At 37.3% G+C, this 18,205-nt stretch overlaps 2 protein-coding genes across 2 annotated transcripts in view; one reads left to right on the top strand and one right to left on the bottom strand.

The window, feature by feature from the left end:
- Positions 1-4,388: 4,388 nt before the first annotated feature.
- Positions 4,389-18,205, bottom strand: part of LOC107988390 (lanC-like protein 2) — a 20,729-nt gene continuing 6,912 nt past the window's right edge. Inside the window, exons 5-7 of the transcript XR_001759915.2 lie at positions 16,908-17,060; positions 7,763-7,863; positions 4,389-6,813 (exon numbers count right to left, since the gene is read on the bottom strand). The gene's annotated coding sequence lies outside the window, so the exon portion shown is untranslated. The remainder of the gene's footprint in view (positions 6,814-7,762; positions 7,864-16,907; positions 17,061-18,205) is intronic.
- vopp1b (VOPP1 WW domain binding protein b) overlaps positions 5,507-18,205 on the top strand; it is a 14,135-nt gene continuing 1,436 nt past the window's right edge. Inside the window, exons 1-4 of the mRNA XM_008307430.3 lie at positions 5,507-5,557; positions 13,967-14,025; positions 15,169-15,246; positions 16,924-17,057. Of these exons, the coding sequence (XP_008305652.1) occupies positions 5,507-5,557; positions 13,967-14,025; positions 15,169-15,246; positions 16,924-17,057 (322 nt within the window). The remainder of the gene's footprint in view (positions 5,558-13,966; positions 14,026-15,168; positions 15,247-16,923; positions 17,058-18,205) is intronic.

Here is an 18,205-nt window from a genome sequence, read left to right as displayed (position 1 = left end):
GTCCAGGCGGCTGTGCCTTCAAGTCGTCTCCTCCAATGCATCTGTTAATGACTGATAAGCATAGGAGGCACAATGAATGAAATGACAAGAACAAGCTGCAATAACACAATCAAAAGCTGTGTCTTTATGTCCTAAAACATGCTGCCAAGTGAATATTTTGTGTTTAAAAGTCCAAAAAGTATTTTATATGAATATTTCAAAAATCACCCAAAACATGCCTTACTATAGCCTTACCATCGTGAAAATATCCATAAAAATAAAAAGTCCCCGAAATGCACTAAAATGCAAGATTATGTCCTAAAACATGCTGCCAAGTGAATATTTTGTGTTTTAAAGTCCAAAAATATTTTATATGAATATTTCAAAAATCACCCAAAACATGCCTTACTATAGCCTTACCATCGTGAAAAAATCCAAAAAAATAAAAAGTCCCCGAAATGCACTAAAATGCAAGATTATGTCCTAAAACATGCTGCCAAGTGAATATTTTGTGTTTTAAAGTCCAAAAATATTTTATATGAATATTTCAAAAATCACCCAAAACATGCCTTACTATAGCCTTACCATCGTGAAAAAATCCAAAAAAATAAAAAGTCCCCGAAATGCACTAAAATGCAAGATTATGTCCTAAAACATGCTGCCAAGTGAATATTTTGTGTTTAAAAGTCCAAAAAGTATTTTATATGAATATTTCAAAAATCACCCAAAACATGCCTTACTATAGCCTTACCATCGTGAAAATATCCATAAAAATAAAAAGTCCCCGAAATGCACTAAAATGCAAGATTATGTCCTAAAACATGCTGCCAAGTGAATATTTTGTGTTTAAAAGTCCAAAAAGTATTTTATATGAATATTTCAAAAATCACCCAAAACATGCCTTACTATAGCCTTACCATCGTGAAAAAATCCATAAAAATAAAAAGTCCCCGAAATGCACTAAAATGCAAGATTATGTCCTAAAACATGCTGCCAAGTGAATATTTTGTGTTTAAAAGTCCAAAAAGTATTTTATATGAATATTTCAAAAATCACCCAAAACATGCCTTACTATAGCCTTACCATCGTGAAAATATCCATAAAAATAAAAAGTCCCCGAAATGCACTAAAATGCAAGATTATGTCCTAAAACATGCTGCCAAGTGAATATTTTGTGTTTAAAAGTCCAAAAAGTATTTTATATGAATATTTCAAAAATCACCCAAAACATGCCTTACTATAGCCTTACCATCGTGAAAATATCCATAAAAATAAAAAGTCCCCGAAATGCACTAAAATGCAAGATTATGTCCTAAAACATGCTGCCAAGTGAATATTTTGTGTTTAAAAGTCCAAAAAGTATTTTATATGAATATTTCAAAAATCACCCAAAACATGCCTTACTATAGCCTTACCATCGTGAAAATATCCATAAAAATAAAAAGTCCCCGAAATGCACTAAAATGCAAGATTAGGTCCTAAAACATGCTGCCAAGTGATTATTTTGTGTTTAAAAGTCCAAAAAGTATTTTATATGAATATTTCAAAAATCACCCAAAACATGCCTTACTATAGCCTTACCATCGTGAAAATATCCATAAAAATAAAAAGTCCCCGAAATGCACTAAAATGCAAGATTATGTCCTAAAACATGCTGCCAAGTGATTATTTTGTGTTTAAAAGTCCAAAAAGTATTTTATATGAATATTTGAAAAATGACCCAAAACATGCCTTACTATAGCCTTACCATCGTGAAAATATCCATAAAAATAAAAAGTCCCCGAAATGCCTTAAAATGCAAGATTATGTCCTAAAACATGCTGCCAAGTGAATATTTTGTGTTTAAAAGTCCAAAAAGTATTTTATATGAATATTTCAAAAATCACCCAAAACATGCCTTACTATAGCCTTACCATCGTGAAAAAATCCAAAAAAATAAAAAGTCCCCGAAATGCACTAAAATGCAAGATTATGTCCTAAAACATGCTGCCAAGTGAATATTTTGTGTTTAAAAGTCCAAAAAGTATTTTATATGAATATTTCAAAAATCACCCAAAACATGCCTTACTATACCCTTACCATCGTGAAAACATCCATAGAAATAAAAAGTCCCCAAAATGCCTTAAAATGCAAGATTATGTCCTTATTATGTCCTTAATCTGTTAAAATAACATAACATGCATTCAGATGATTCTGGATGCATTACGGTAATGATAAAGTTGTCATAATGATTAGCTTTACTTTTTTGCTTCTTCAGTTCTGAAGAAGCATCTTGGATGAGCGGTGAAACGTCTTCAAAAAAACCTACTCCGTCCAGTTGCCCTCGATGTTACTCTTTTTGGACTGGTTTTTAGAAGTTGCGGTATTACTGGATTATCTTCGGATGACTTGGCTGTCACTATACCCACTTCATTTTCTTATTTTACTGTGCATTCTATTTTTAATTATAATTTTAATTCAGATTTTGTATACAGTATTTAGCAGAAGTGGGACCAAGTCATTGCTTTGCAAGTCTCAAGCAAGTCTCAAGTCTTTGCACTCAAGTCCGAATCAACTCTCAAGTCAAAATAGGCAAAGTCCGAGTCGAATCCAAGTCAAGACTGAAAAGTGTCAAGTCAAGTCCCAAGTCCTGCCGTTTCTGTTTCGACTTTATAATCTTTGGGTTTTGGAGAAAGTATCAAGTCTTGTCGAGTCAAAGGGCTCGAGTCTAAGTGAAGTCACGAGTCAATTGATGTTGAAGTCCAAGTCGAGTTCCAAGTCTCTTTACATTTGGTCAAGTCGAGTCTAAAGTCATCAAATTGATGACTCGAGTCTGACTCGAGTCCGAGTCATGAGACTCGAGTCCACACCTCTGGTATTTTGTATATAGAGGCTCAATATATTGTATCTTTATACAACTAAAAACAAAATGTATTTCACTTCACAGCAGTTCTGACTGACATTAAAAGTAAAGCTAGTTAGCGTTCATGCAGTAAAACTGCAAGGGTTGCATCATTTTTATCGACACGAATTCATTACCCACAGCTAAGGAGCAAAAAGTGCCTTAATATTACAGGAAGGATGCCGTCCACTTTGATTATTCAGTATTTCTTCACAACTCTTGTCTCCATTCCCTGCCTCTTCATAAAGCTGGACTTCACCGGTAATCTTTACCAATGCTAATGTAGCCCCGTGGGGCGTACAGAGAAACTGCTGAGTAATCTCCCTGTACCTTGCGCTGTAGATCTTTCCGCTTCACGGGGCCCCGTGTTCTCACTGTACATCCTCTGATTCCCTCTAATTACTACATCAGGCCTCATTTGTCTGCGGGGCGCCGATGAAAGTGGTACAAATCAAAGACTTGACTTTGAGCGTGCATGTGTGAGTGCGAGTCAGTTTTACTCCGCAGAACATTTTTTAATAATACATTCACTCGTCTGACATCGTCTCAGAGCCAATAACAGGCGAGTGCAGCAAACACATTTTTTAATAATACATTCACTCGTCTAACATCGTCTCAGAGCCAATAACAAGCGAGTGCAGCAAACAAGAAAAGGTTTGCGATACGAGCACGCTTACAGACACCGATGCTAGGTGGCCAAGCACTCGTTCACTTCACCTGTTCAGCAACTTCCGTAAGCGAAGCACTCGTTCACTTCACCTGTTCAGCGACTTCCGTACGCGTGTTTTTCATTTTGTTATTAGCACTAATACGTTTTTTCTTGTGGGGAAAAAATAATTCGAGTTACAAGCGCGGAATCCCGGAAACGGATTATGTTCGTATCTCGAGGTTCCACTGTAATTGGTTTGTATTGTGATTATACTTCTACGGGAAAACCCTGCAATGCCCACTCTTTACCTATAGATGGCGTAGAGAAGGCTAAAAGCATTTTAGCATTTTAGCCTTTATGCACGACTTTTACATGTCATTTGTGTTTTAGCCTTTATGCACGACTTTTACATCATCATTTGTGTTAGTTCACGCGAAAACGCCATCTATCTGCTTCTGACCTGACGCGACACATGCGACGACCAATATTACGACTTTTTTCTCGTAACGTTACAACGTTTTTTCCCCCAAAAAATTCAACTTTTTTTGTTCTTAGTGTGGCCCTTATACTCCATCGTAGAATTGCATCATAAAAAGCACTGAAGTGTTCAACAGAGGTTGTTGACGTAACGTTGCAGCAGATACGGGACAGTGGTGAAGTGGGGTGGAGGGGTGGTTTGGAGGATGAGAGGTATTCAGGAGTCTGATTGATTGCCTGTAGATAAAAGCTGTTAGTCAGTCTCTTTGTTCTGTGCTCTCACACTTCTGTAGCGTGAAGAGCCCGTGTTGTGGGTGCGTAGGTTGGTTTTGAAGTAGGAGTTAAAAAAAAAAAAGTTTTATAAATATTAATTCAGACGCTCACATTCATGCCAGTGGTCACATTAGATTGACCAGTCGGGACAATCCGAGGCTGTGGGAGGAAACCGCATTACTGACCTCCTTGCTATACAGGCAACTGGTTTTGAAATTTGATCATTTCTGCATGTAGAAATTAAGAATTTTTTTGGAATTTAGCATGTCAATTTTGTTCCGAATTTTTTTTTTCCCCTGAAATTTTACATATTCTGCACGTTTCTCATCAAATTAGGGCATTTTGGGGATTCATTTTTATTTTCCGATGTTTTTTTTTGTCAAAATCCTAATTTAGCATTTAATTATATGCTAATGAAAAGTTTATGCAATTTTTTTTTTCTAAATTTTATCTCGTCTGCACTGATGACCCTTGACACTCCGGTACCTACATGTATGCTGATGATTTAAATCACCGGCCTCCAACCCAAATAAAACATAATTCAGAATCAGATAATAAATCAAACGGAAATTATGTAAGGTATGCATTATTTTTGACCCATGGACCAGTGCCGGTCAACAGAGGTTGAAACCAAAATAATTCCAAAAATTTTAAGGATTAAAATATGTACCTTGAGCGACTGGTGGATACAAAGAAAAATAAAGTTATTTTGAAGAAAAAAAGTAGATGGAACATATTTAATATCTTTTCCCTCATCAATATTATCATGTATTACAACCGAACAATACAACAACGAGACTTCATTCCCAGACAGTCTGTATCGTACAATGCTTTTGTGTTGAGGCCAATGGGCGGGGTTTGGGAAGGGACGGGGCCCACAGGCAACGTCACCCACTAATGCACGTTTCCCCTCATCGACCTGATCACCTCCTGTCTACCGAGCTTCTCGGTGTTTGTCCTCTGAACCCGGAGTACGCGTGTGGAGCAGGAGGAGCAGCAGCAGCAGCGGGAGGAGGCTCAGTTCTAAAGAGGAGCATCAGTACTAAGAGGAGCAGCAGCAGGAACCGCAGGCTTTCCTCTCAGGCTCGTCGGTTTCGTCTGCCGGGATGAAAGCGCCGAAGTGATAAAGGAGCATCTCCTCCTCATCCTCCTCCTCACCCTCATCTTCCTCTTACTCCTCCATCAACTCCTTCTTCCGTTTCTTCTCCGGCACCGCAGCTCCGTCTCTTCCCTCCCCGGACGGAGACATGAGGAATCCCGTGACCGGCGTAGCGCTGATGCTCTGGCTGCTCGCGGAGGTGAGTCGTGCCCGTCACCGCACGGAGGAGACACCGGAACGAGTGGTTTTTGTGCGGGTTTTTTTTTATCGGCGGTGTGTCAGTGTTTTCTGAGTTTTATTTATTTCACAGTAGAGTCCGTACATCTTCGCGAATGTTTTTTTTATCGGCGGTTGTTGTTGCTGCTCCTGTATTTGGATGTGATGCACAGCGCAGGGGAGAATGGGATATAATGTGAAAGAGGTCATGATGATGACGATGATGATGATGATGATGATGGTGGTGATGATGATGGTGGTGTGGACATTGATGAAACGTGATGTGTTCTAAGAAAAGCCTGGGTTTTTCTTATCCGGGTATGTTTGTGGTAGGGGGTCGAGCGGACCCACCTGTGATCCCGTCATCCTTTGTCTTCGTAGCCGGTCCACCACACTGTTCACTGGGTTACTGGGCCTCTACGAAAGTCACTGTCTCACACAGCTGTGGCTCTTCTTTTTACCCGGCGGCTCATGTTCATCCATTTTATTTAATTATTATTATTATTATTATTTTGCTTTTTAGAACCATTAATTTCAATGGCCTATAATGAAGGTTTTTGATTGCATGGGTTCTCAACCACAGGGCCGGGGACTAGTAGGGGGTCAGAGATTATGGGGATCTACATGGATATATATTTTGAATTTTTATTAAAAAAAATTTACATTAAAATTATCTCTCTAGTCTAGTCTCTGTTGCAGTATTTTCATGCATCAGTAAAGTAACGTAATCAAAAATGAATAAATTAAGAAAAAGGACAAGCTGCACTTCGAAAGTACACTGTATTTTCTCATTATACAGGGGGTCCTCGACTTACGTCGGCGTTCCGTTACGACATCATTTTCCACTGTAAGTTGGAGCTCACATACCATATAAGTACTTACGTCACTCATCTAACCTAATGCAGTAGTAACATCATAATCTAGGACATAAAAACCAGCCATAATGATGTGCAAGAAGTTCCCAAAAAAAAAACAAAAAAAAACAACCCAAAGTATGGCGTACAAGCGGCGAATATAAACAAAGTTGTCCTCTGCATATAGCGCCACGCGACGCCATATTGGTCCACTCTGCCTTCCAACTAGTTGCTGTGCGAAATTTGTTACGACATCGCAAACAGCGTGTGTCGAAATGATGAAACGAGAGTTTCTAAAAAAAAAAATGTACGGGAGATGACAACATTACCACGAAGCGCTGTAGGTCGAGGACGTCGTAACCCGAGGACCTCTCCTCAAACACTCCTGCAAAAAATGGTTGGGTAAACAACAAATAAGAAAAAAAAACATTTTAATTTGAGACCACGCCCCTCTCCCTATTTACGACCTCTATATTGACATTGCAATATAAAGGTCGTTCAATATTTGCCGAATTTACATTCCAGTGATAAGTCTGTGTTTACAGGTACAGGAAATAACTGACTTATTGATTCTTATTATATATATATATTTATTATATATTTATATATTATATATATATGCATATAAATATTATATATTTATTATATTTTCTTATTATATATATATATATTCTTATTATACTCAATCTTATTGATTGAGTACTTTAGTATAAATCTTTGTGGCAAGTGATCTAAAACAAAAATGGTAACCGTGATCAACATAATAACGCTACCATGCTAAACGTTCGGGGAAAGTACGCCGTCCTTCTTGGCCAATGTTTACGAACATACTCCCGAGCTCACAGCGGTGACGCTGTAATTCACTGCTCCATGAATTTAATTATGTAACATAAATCTACCCAACAACTCGTGACAAATTTTCCCAGCGGTGCTTTGCGATAGAACGACCAGTCAGCGTAACTGTACCGTCAATGTAGCAGCCCGCTCTCCAATATCTTTTTTTTTTTTTTTTTTAATGTTTTATTTATTTTTCATGCTGCTTCAAATAGTAACATTTTAGTTTCTTTTGGGAATTTGGAATATTATCATATTAAATAAATAATTGAATACGTTTCAGCAAGTTGCTTTACAATTAATGAATGAATATATATAATATATTTTTAAACAATAATTAAAAAAAACAGGTTTATTCAGAACACTTAATGGACATAAATGTACTTTTAATTACATTCTAGAAAAGTGGTCAAATCAATTAATAAATAATAAATAATTGACCACCATCTGAAATGATTTAAAAAGCTAGACAATAGAAGGTACATTTTATCAAAACTCACCAACGTGATTGGTTGATTACTCTGCCTCTTCATATTAGGACCGTGCGCAGTAGCTCCGGTGTCTGTGCTCAGTTTTCCGGGTTTTGTTTAGTGATGGAGACCTGGAAAAAAAAACAAAAAAAAAAACGAACATGTACATTTTCAGTGGTACAAGAGTAGCAGATACTGCTACACAAACCTAGGGCGCCCTCTAGCAGCTGTCAGTGTGAAAACATCAAAAGTGAAATTATATATTTTAATTTATGTCACACCTGCATATGTCACCAACATCAAGTGTTTGTGCATTTTTTTCCACTTTCAAAATGTATCAAACGGGCCGTATTAAACCCCCTAGCGGGACGGTTTTGGCCCCTGGGCTGTATGTTTGACACCCCTGATCTAGGTCTTTTTTTCCATCCTTCAAAGCCTAGAAGTTGGAAACTGGACTGCGTTAGTCATAAACATCTGTTTTAAAAACTCTATATTTAAACACTATGGGCTGGATATCTGAATCGAGAATCGCTATGAAATGTCAGTTTTCAAATCCCAGACCCAGTACACGTAGAATGAATGTTACTGTAGTTTTATTTGTGGAAATGAAGGTGCAAAGATTCAACCATTTTCTTTCAATACAAATCTCCAGATGTAGAAACCAAACTTGTTGGACAAACTATAAAAATTAGGGATGGATGAATGATTGAATGAACATCGTTATCGGTTATCGTTGTGCGCCTCATGATCAGCCATCGGGAACTGACACACAGATAATTCACCTGTGGTCAATTATAAATATATTAGCACCTAATCAGTCGCAAATATTAATAGCATCCCTCGGCACAAAATAATGATACTGGCAAGTACTCTTGCCACAAGGTTTATTCAGCCAGGAGTACACAGGCTACCATGGGACATAGCAGAGCTATGACTCCGAAACAACAAAACAACTCGTAATACTCATCGCGGATCACTCGTAACTACGCTCCGTACGAACCATTGTCACATGGTAACCGTGTGACTGACAGGTTTCCCTGCCACTGAATGTGAACACCTTCACCTTCGGCAAAAAAACTAGGAAAACATAGTTCTTACATCTACACTTGTAAAATTCTGTTCTATTCGTTGTCATTTTGTGCTGCAGGCCTTTTTTTTTTGTTTCTCTTCAAGAAAGACGTACAGATGAAATTTGGGTTTAAATCAATATAACATAATAGTTTAGTACAGTGCAACTTTATTAGCAGCGTCGTCGTAACATCGCGCTCGTCTTTTAACGCAGGACGATGATCTCTAAGTGGCTTCATTGCCTCATTATAGAGCCGTTATGCTACGTATTTTACAGCGCGGGCTTGGTGCGTGGGAACAAACTGTCACAATAAATCCACAGTTTAAGTAGGACTCCTGGAATTGTCTGTTAAATGCAGCTTTCTTTTTCTTTAAAGACGTAGGTTCTTCGCTGGTTCTTTTACCCTGTGCAAAGAAACTTTCCAAAGACAACGTTTTTTGTTCATGTTGCTAGCTCGGGCGGTTTCAACTTAGCGGTAATGTATTATGTGTTACCGGCCGGAGCAGACCTTCAAGGTAACGTAGGTAGGTAAGATATGTGAACGAGGCAAGCTTCTTGACATGTAGCAAAGGTGAGTCCTAGACAGATGCAGCGGAGAGAACCGGTAATTTTTCAAAATAGAAAATGCAGGCAGTGTTGGCTTGGTGGTTAAGGAAGTGGACTTGCGTCCGGAAGGTTTCAGGTTTTCAATCCCCCAAGCTGCTAAGTAACTGTTGAGTTGCCCCTTGCTCCCTTTGGTGATGCTATTCTATCTGTCTGAAGTTGGGTTCACATTTAGTAGCTCACAAGCTGCGACTGTGTTTGTGCGATAAATTTGTGCTAAAAAAAAAAAAAGAAGTTTACTTTTTGTACATGCTGTCAACTGAAGGAAAACCAGTTGGCAAAAAAACGTCTGTGAAGTTTACTTCATGACAGTTGAACATCTATTTTCTATTATTTTTAAAACACCACAGCACTGCTGCTGCCAGTATTCTATCAATACTGATGCCGTGAGATCCGGTTTTCCTGACCGTACAAAAATACACTTTACTACCGAAAGAAAATGTCCAGTGTGTATTTCTGATTTCTTCCCTTTTTTTACCAGGCTGTGTCAATGACTTATTTTTTATGTATCAGAATGTGTAGAAAAGTCAGCAAAATCCTATCGTTCATACACCCAATTGGGTCAGTTGCAATATTAGCGAGCAACATCAATAGTAGAAGTTATCTGTGATGTATAGTTGGGTCGGGGTAAACATTATATAATATGTAACATTATACCCTCCAACCACAATAGAGCGATTGAATCCCGTCCAAATTGAAAAATCCCTGGCACTTTATAGGGGATAGAACTGTGTGGAACTGTTATGAATTTGGACTATTTCTAGAACTGTGTGGAACTGTTATGAATTTTGAGGGTTTACTAGCATTTTTCAACATTTTAAGGATTATGCATCAGTGGTATAGTGGTTAGCATAGCTGCCTACCAAGAGTTCTCGCTCACAGTGAAGGTAGAGACTAGGGTAGAGACAGGCTTGATCCGATATTTAGGGTCAGCAATGGTCCGATACTGGTCAAAACTTCAGGATCAAACATCGAACAAAAAACAACTATAGTACGGAACTCTATAAAAGGAACACTATCACCTCAGAAACGGCAAACATGTGCATGTAGATTTATCATTGGGTTAAATAAAAAATTGAATTTCGTAAAAAATGTACATTAAATATGAATATGAAGAGGTGATAGTACCCCCTACTGCTAGCTCCAGCTTCCATCGCTTAACCCAGGGGTGTCAAACTCATTTTGGTTCACAGGCCGCATACAACCTAATTAGATGTCAAGTGGGGCAAACAAGTAAAATCATAAAATAATTACCTATAAATAACAATACGTCCATGTCCATCATATTTAAACGAAATATAATTTTACAAAAAATGTCCTAAACATGAAGTTTGTGTATTTTCTTAATTTTCAAAATTCATTAAGCGGGCCAGATTTAACAACCCAGTGGGCCGGTTTTGGTCCACGGGCCGTATGTTTGACATCCCTGACTTAACCCCGAAAACGACAACGATATGAAACATTTCATTGAAAAAAAATCACCTCCTGAACTCTTGAGCTGGTTGTGTCTGGTTCTGTCCACATCCACGTGGACAAGTTAATAAAATCGCCACAGAAATAATAGTGATGTAAGCAGGACCATTAGTTCTAGCGTCTATCAGTCTGGAAAAACCATTAGAGTAAATTGGCGACAGTAGATGGGGGGTAAAAAAAAAACCAAACAACTCAATCTCCATCGAGGAAGTCATGTGAGCAGCGTTTCCTGACCTTTTCACTGTGAGCCTCCCTACTGACGCAACTGGAGCTCATCTGTAGCGTTCAGCCTCTTCAAAGGCCTAACGCACACACGCACACGCACTAATCATCGCTTCTCTAATGGCCTAATGTGCAGTGGGATATCATGGGACCGTTCCCTCCTTTCAGGATTCTCTCCGGAATCTGCCGAAGCTGCTTTTAGAAGCAGGCAGACACTTCCTGTGGTTGCGTAACGCTCATTCTGTTCCAGCGGGAGCACAGAGGGACACGATCTCCTCCTGTCAGCTCTCACTGGGCTTCAATTAGAGCAAACAATGAACAGAGCTGGTCGGTCTCCATCACCAGCACAGTGCTGGGTACAGGGTAATGATTAGGTGCCAACTATTTTCGCCGGACAGCGTTAAAATCACGCTTGTATGACGTAACAGTTTTTTATTATTCTATTATTATTCTGTCCTAATGATGTACTGCCCGCAAATCCCGCCAGGGGTTAAACTGTTCCGTGAACTGTTGAAACAAACAAAATCGAATGCAGCTCTGTTTGAGGACAGAAGAGATCTAGAGGAGGCTTGAGGAGAGCACTGTAGGAATGTTTTTTTCGAGGCCACAGACAACAGTGCATTTAAATTAGGGAAAGCTCGATTCAAAACATACAGAGAGACAATTATTGTTGTTGTTATTATTATTCATTACCAATAATATGTAATGTTTAAAATGAATCCGAGATGTATACCAATTTTATAGATATATTTTCTTACAAAAATTTTACTTTTTCTTATCTGGCCTTCAGGTATGAGAGGCAGATTTCCATAAAATAGTTATTTCCCAATTAATGTGAATGGTTCAAAAACTGTCAGGCAGAATGGTTGCTAGATAATAAGTCATTTTTTCGTCCTATCAATGAACAGTACTTCACATAGACAATATGTGTACTTGTGTATAAGAAGATCTTCTGAGCACCAGATGTCGTAGCATTAACTCCGCCGCAGCCACGGTTCGCTGTGGATACGGTTTTAATTAAAAATTTAGTATGCTGTTATTGCGGCTGCTGGGAAAAGGCTGTCTCATATAGTAATGCTGCACAGTACAGTATGTATGTACATACTATATGTATATATGTATGTAGTATATATGTATATATATGTATATATATATATATATATATGCATACGTATATATATGCATACATATATGCATATATATATACATATATATACATATATATACACACATATATATACATATATATGTATGTAGTATGTGGGTGTGCCACAATATCGATACAACGATAGGTTGCAACTTTACATCCTGCGATATGTTATTGATATACTGGCGCCAAATATTGATGTACAGTAGCTAGGGGTGTGCCACAATATGAATACGACAATATGTCGCAACATTTCATCCTGCGATACGATATTCATATAATGGGCCAAATATCAATGTACACTAGCTGAATGTATTCTGAATGATTTATCGCAACATCGCTCATCACAGAATCACTGTATACAGCAAAATATTGCGATAGTATTGTATCGCGAGGTACCTGGTGATCTCTAGCCCTAACTGTAGCACCTCGTTTTACTGTGTGACGCTAACCAGACGCTAACCAGCTAAAAAATGCTACCCGCTAACAATTACTATCCGTCAGTTAAATAAGGCTTTGAGAAGGTGTGTATTTTCAACCTTCAGCTAATGAATAGATAAAACGGTTTTACGACCTCAAAGTAACCGTGCGAATGAAGTCCTACTGTCTTAGTAGTTCCGTCCAACATTAACACTCTTTTGTTCAACTGTGTTTGCTTAATTATTCATTACTGTGAGGAGAACATGGGGGGGCGGAGGGGGGGGGGGGTGGCCTGTCAGATCACAGCACTCTAAAGATGTGATCAGACACTTCCTGTGATGATGGGATTTCCTGACTAGGATGTAAACAGGACACAGTCTGAACAAATAGTAGATCTACACCGTCTGACACCTTCTGGGTGAGAGAGGAATGGCAGGCCTGTCAAAATGTCTGATACTAACACAAATTTGTCCTAAGAAGTAGTACTTTCAAGATCCAGGAAAAAGATAGTAGTGATACATACGATCCAGTCAGGGAATAATTCTTCTTAAATGAACCACCTTGATGGAGACCAGGGTTCCCCAACCCACGGTCCGGGGACCCTTGCCAGTCCGTAGGTCATTTGGTACACATATCTATAAAATGGTACTTCAGTTTTACTAATTTACTGCATTTAAAAATGAATCCAGTCATATCTACTTTTTTCATTAAAAGATAATCTGGCAATGTTTTAAAACAAGTAATTCAGACTGATACTAACAGAAAAAAGTTATATGTATTTTATATATATATATATATATGTGTGTGTGTATGTGTGTTATATATATTTTTTCAGTCATAATTACAGCAGGAGGGAGAACATGCAACTGATGCATATAAATTCATATTTATGTATATATTTTTGTATATGTGTATATTTATTTTTTAATTTGTTTATTTTGTATATATGTACAGTAAATATATATATATGTTCTGCTTTGTAATCTAAGCCTTTCTCTTATATATTGGATATATATAACTGCAGTAAATGCAGTATTCCCATATATACAGTACTTTAGTTGTCTGACTTTTTTATTTTATTATTTTGTATATATGTACAGTAAATATATATATATGTTCTGCTTTGTAATCTAAGCCTTTCTCTTATATATTGGATATATATAACTGCAGTAAATGCAGTATTCCCGTATATACAGTACTTTAGTTGTCTGATTTTTTTAATTTTATTTTTATTTGTTTCATTTCAACGATGGAACTCAATCAGTTGTTGTTGTTTTTTTTTTGTTTTTTTTCACAACAGGTTGTAGAAGCCAAGAAGTACTGCTGGTATTTTGAGGGTGGATATCCGATCTACTTCATGTGAGTATTACTCTCTGGCCCATAAATCGTTTGAACCTTTAACGATGCAATAAGATTTTTGTAAAGAATGCAAAACTCAGCAGTTGGATTTTTACTGCCGCGGCTGGTGTTATTAAGACCGTAGATCTCTGAATATTATAAAGTTCAACATTTTTTAACAATTTCATGAGATAGATTATTGTCACAATAATGAGGCTGTCGTTGCAGAAAAACGAGCTAAACTTTAAAAACATTCTTCAGTTCCCTCAGTAGTTTTGTATGGCCGTTATCATTAGCCCCGGATTCTAACAGATACTGGAGTTATTATGAGAGCTGTTGAAACAATATGGACGGAACAGGAAATCAAATTGAAATATGAGATAATTGGAGTAAAATAGGCGTTAAAAAAAATGTTGACACCGAATGTAAATCACAGGCGTGGATGTACCACAGTCATAAATCTTACGCTCTCTTTCGCGCACAAACACACTCTCACAGGGTGTCGGTGGGTCTTTGATCTTCAATCAGTCACACTCTGTCTGATCTCGAACGTTTGGCAAAACCATTGCGAGGTTGTGTGTTTAGCCAGCATAGGGGCTGTTTGGCGCCGCCGTGTAGCTTTGAAGCCTCCTGAAAAGGTTTTGGCCGGAAGGGAAAAGCAGCCGATGGTAATTTCTTTCACCAACGTTCTTGGTTCTACTTGCCTCCAGCTTCATGTAGCGTTTTTATTTTTTTTATATATATATATATTCGTCCAAAGACAAATTTGAATGAAATAAGATTCACATTAATTTTTTGATTAAACTCACACTAAAGCCAGTTATTCCATACTCTGCTGAAGCCGATATCACTCTGATTCAAATACGTTCAAGATCATTAGAAAATCTTCTAGCGGGCCGGTTTTGGCCCGCGGGCCGTATGTTTGAACCGCTGCTGTAGATAGATGTTTTAAATTTCGAATTCCTCGTCACATCCAAATGACTGAATGAAATTGAATAAAAGTTGAATATAAGCTGCAGCTTTGTTCCTACCAAACACGGTACTATACGTGTTTTGCACTTTTGTTTAATTACCGAATTAATGGCAAGGAATTGTTAGTTGTTATATTATATAGCCTTTTCTCTGGACTGTTGCTGACCTCCAATCTGTCTGTCCTTGTTGCAGTTGCCGCTCCTATGAAGACTGCTGCGGTACTCGCTGCTGTGTGAGAGCACTCTCTATCCAGAGACTATGGTACTTCTGGTAAGTGCAGCACTTTTCTCTTCCGCTCTTAATTGATCCCAGTTATAAATGTGTATATTATATATTTATATATATATTTATAAATACATTTATATATTATATATATATATTTATATAATATTTTTCACCGTATTTTGAATCAACTTGAAAGCCCTGTGAGAGTGATTCATTAAAATAGAACTTCCTGGTAGAAAAGAAAATGCCTCAATGGCTGCGGTGTCAGTGACACGAAGCGAATTATACAGTTGTAATTCAGCAACGCACACAGAAATTCAAAACGGAGTTGCACAAAAAGGGAAAGCAAGCAACTTTTTTAACCAGTCGACATTTGCTTATAGTCAGCACATCTCTGTGAGGACGTGCATACGCTCTGCCGAGACGCAGCTTCTCACTGGAAGATTTACAGCAGAGGGAGACAGAGCTAATCTGATGCGACATTTACCTTTTCTCTCCCTGTCTGAGCTTCGAAACAAGGGACCGTATGTAAAAGCAGTTTTGCCAAAAAAATTAACAATCAGTCATTTACACGCTTCACCAAATGCCTACATCATCAGGAAAGCCACAGAAAACGTACAAAATTATATAAGGGATTCACTAATTGGTGAAATTCTGGGTAGATAGCGATGTTTAAAATAGACATGACAAGTTTTTGTTTCTGAAAAAAATAACTTCCTCTTAGCCTGCTAACTAATCAACGAAAAGATTTTTTTCTGTACTTATATTGACCAACAAACTAATTTGAGCAGTTTTTATCCTGATAAACAAAAATAAACTCGATGAGATCTCGTTCAGTCCCTAAATCGCCCAATAAAAATTGTTTTTGCGTATTTAGTGTGTGGACGCGACTTTCTTTCGACACCGTTATGCCCCACGTGGACATAGCCAGAGAGAGGAAGTATGAGTGATTTGCGGTGAATGTAGTAGCATGCTGTTTTGGCATTGGCTACTACCCACAGTAGTCTATGTACTCATGGCTAATTAAACCTTGAGTCAAAAGCATTTGGCAATATCATCATTTTTGCACCAAGGAACGCTAAAATATTTGTCACTGATTAGATGCTAATGTATTAATAATTCATCATCATCGGTTAGCCGCGTTAACTGACATCGGCCGATACCGATGTACATCCAATGCGTCGGCGCATCCCCAGTATATGTGTGTATATAAATATTTATGTATATATAATAGTTTACACATACATATACATATATATTTATACATAAATGTATATATATATATATATTATTATTTCTATTTGTGTATATGTATGTGTATATATGTATATACATATATATGTACATACATCTTTTAACATGAAATTCGCATTAAGGAAAAATAAAATATATATGATAATATATGATGATGTGTTTTTATGTTGGTATTGAAGAATGAAAAGCTGTAAAGTATATAAAAGATATCAGGATTTTTTTCCTTTTCCATTAACAGAAATATAAAATATTTCTGTTAATGAATTAATCATTTTAATTCATATACTTTAACTACCACACATTAACATCATGTCAAAAAAAAAGTCTACCTTAACACTATAGTCTTGTTCAATGTCGGTCTCACAGCACGGCTAACCTAGGCTTAGCTAACGCTCTGTATCGTGTAGCAATACTGCTCGGAGGTTTTCATGTTCATGTTGCTGATAACGTACCTTCCTTTGACTGCAGGGTGCTGCTGATGATGGGAGTTTTGTTCTGCTGTGGTGCTGGTTTCCTCATCCGCAGACGGATGTATCCATCACCTCTGAGAGACGAGCAAGCGTTTAACGTCTCCTTCACCAGACATCCTGTCACCACACCTGGTACTGTATTCAAAAATGCAAAGTAAAAGAATATATTTTAACAGTGGTCGAAAAAACAAACAAACGGTGACTTCTAGGAGAAATTTCAAACTTGAGTCAGATTTACTGACTAGAGATGTCGCAATTATAACCTCAGTACGAAATCACAGGATGTCGTTAGGTCTCTGAGCTGTCTACTGAAGTGGGAGAATGGTCTTCTGTTTATAAATGTTACTTGAATTTTTCTTTCCCCATCCTCGATTAGCATATGTATAAAGATCGCCGGGTAACTCGCACTACAGGTGTAAAAATGCTAACTACTGTGAATAGGCAAGACATTTTTTTTTGCCTCAGCAAAGGCCTGCGACCCACCAGTTGACAATGACTTGTCTAAGGAAGGGGTGCCCAATGTTAAGATTATCTACCAGTAGGTCGCAAAAGGTTTGCATATATATAATATATATTTATTTATATTTAATTTATTTATACAATATATATACAGTATATATTTTTAATATGAACGGTCGCAAAAGGTTTGCTATACAGTTGCATGTATTCAATCAGTGTCCCAACATATAATACATAAATAAATATGTATATATATATCAATATATAGATCTATATATATATATATATATATATACTACATACTATACTTACATATACTGAAAGATTTTAATCATACTGTGCCATACAGCTAAATGAAGTACACCACTATACAATGTTTCACATGTATCGTATAAATGTTCAGTTTATATATATATATATATACATATTTATTTATATATATATATACATATTTATTTATGTATTATATATTGGGGCACTGATTGAATACATGCAACTGTATAGCAAACCTTTTGCGACCGTTCATATTAATATATATATATATATATATATATAATTTTATTTTTTTAATATGAACTAATATCAATATAAGTAGCCCACTTTAGTCTGGTCATCCGAATCATTGCTCCCAAGCCAAAAAAGTGCAGATAACCCTGGTCTAAGGCATGTTTTCAGCAGGCAGTTTGGGGCCACCTGGGGATTTGCAGAGGTACTGCAGGGGGCAGCACAAGCTTGGCTCAACAAAAAGAACCTTGTTTAACAAGGATAAAAGAAATAATGTAGAGTACAGTTAGAAGAGAGATATGGTGAGTTAGTTTGTT

The sequence above is a fragment of the Cynoglossus semilaevis genome, chromosome 3, assembly GCF_000523025.1.
Source record: "Cynoglossus semilaevis isolate Cse_v1.0 chromosome 3, Cse_v1.0, whole genome shotgun sequence".
In the NCBI taxonomy this organism is placed as follows: Eukaryota; Metazoa; Chordata; class Actinopteri; order Pleuronectiformes; family Cynoglossidae; genus Cynoglossus; species Cynoglossus semilaevis.
Note: the sequence above shows the minus strand (reverse complement) of the source record. Positions and strands in the feature narration are given on the sequence as shown.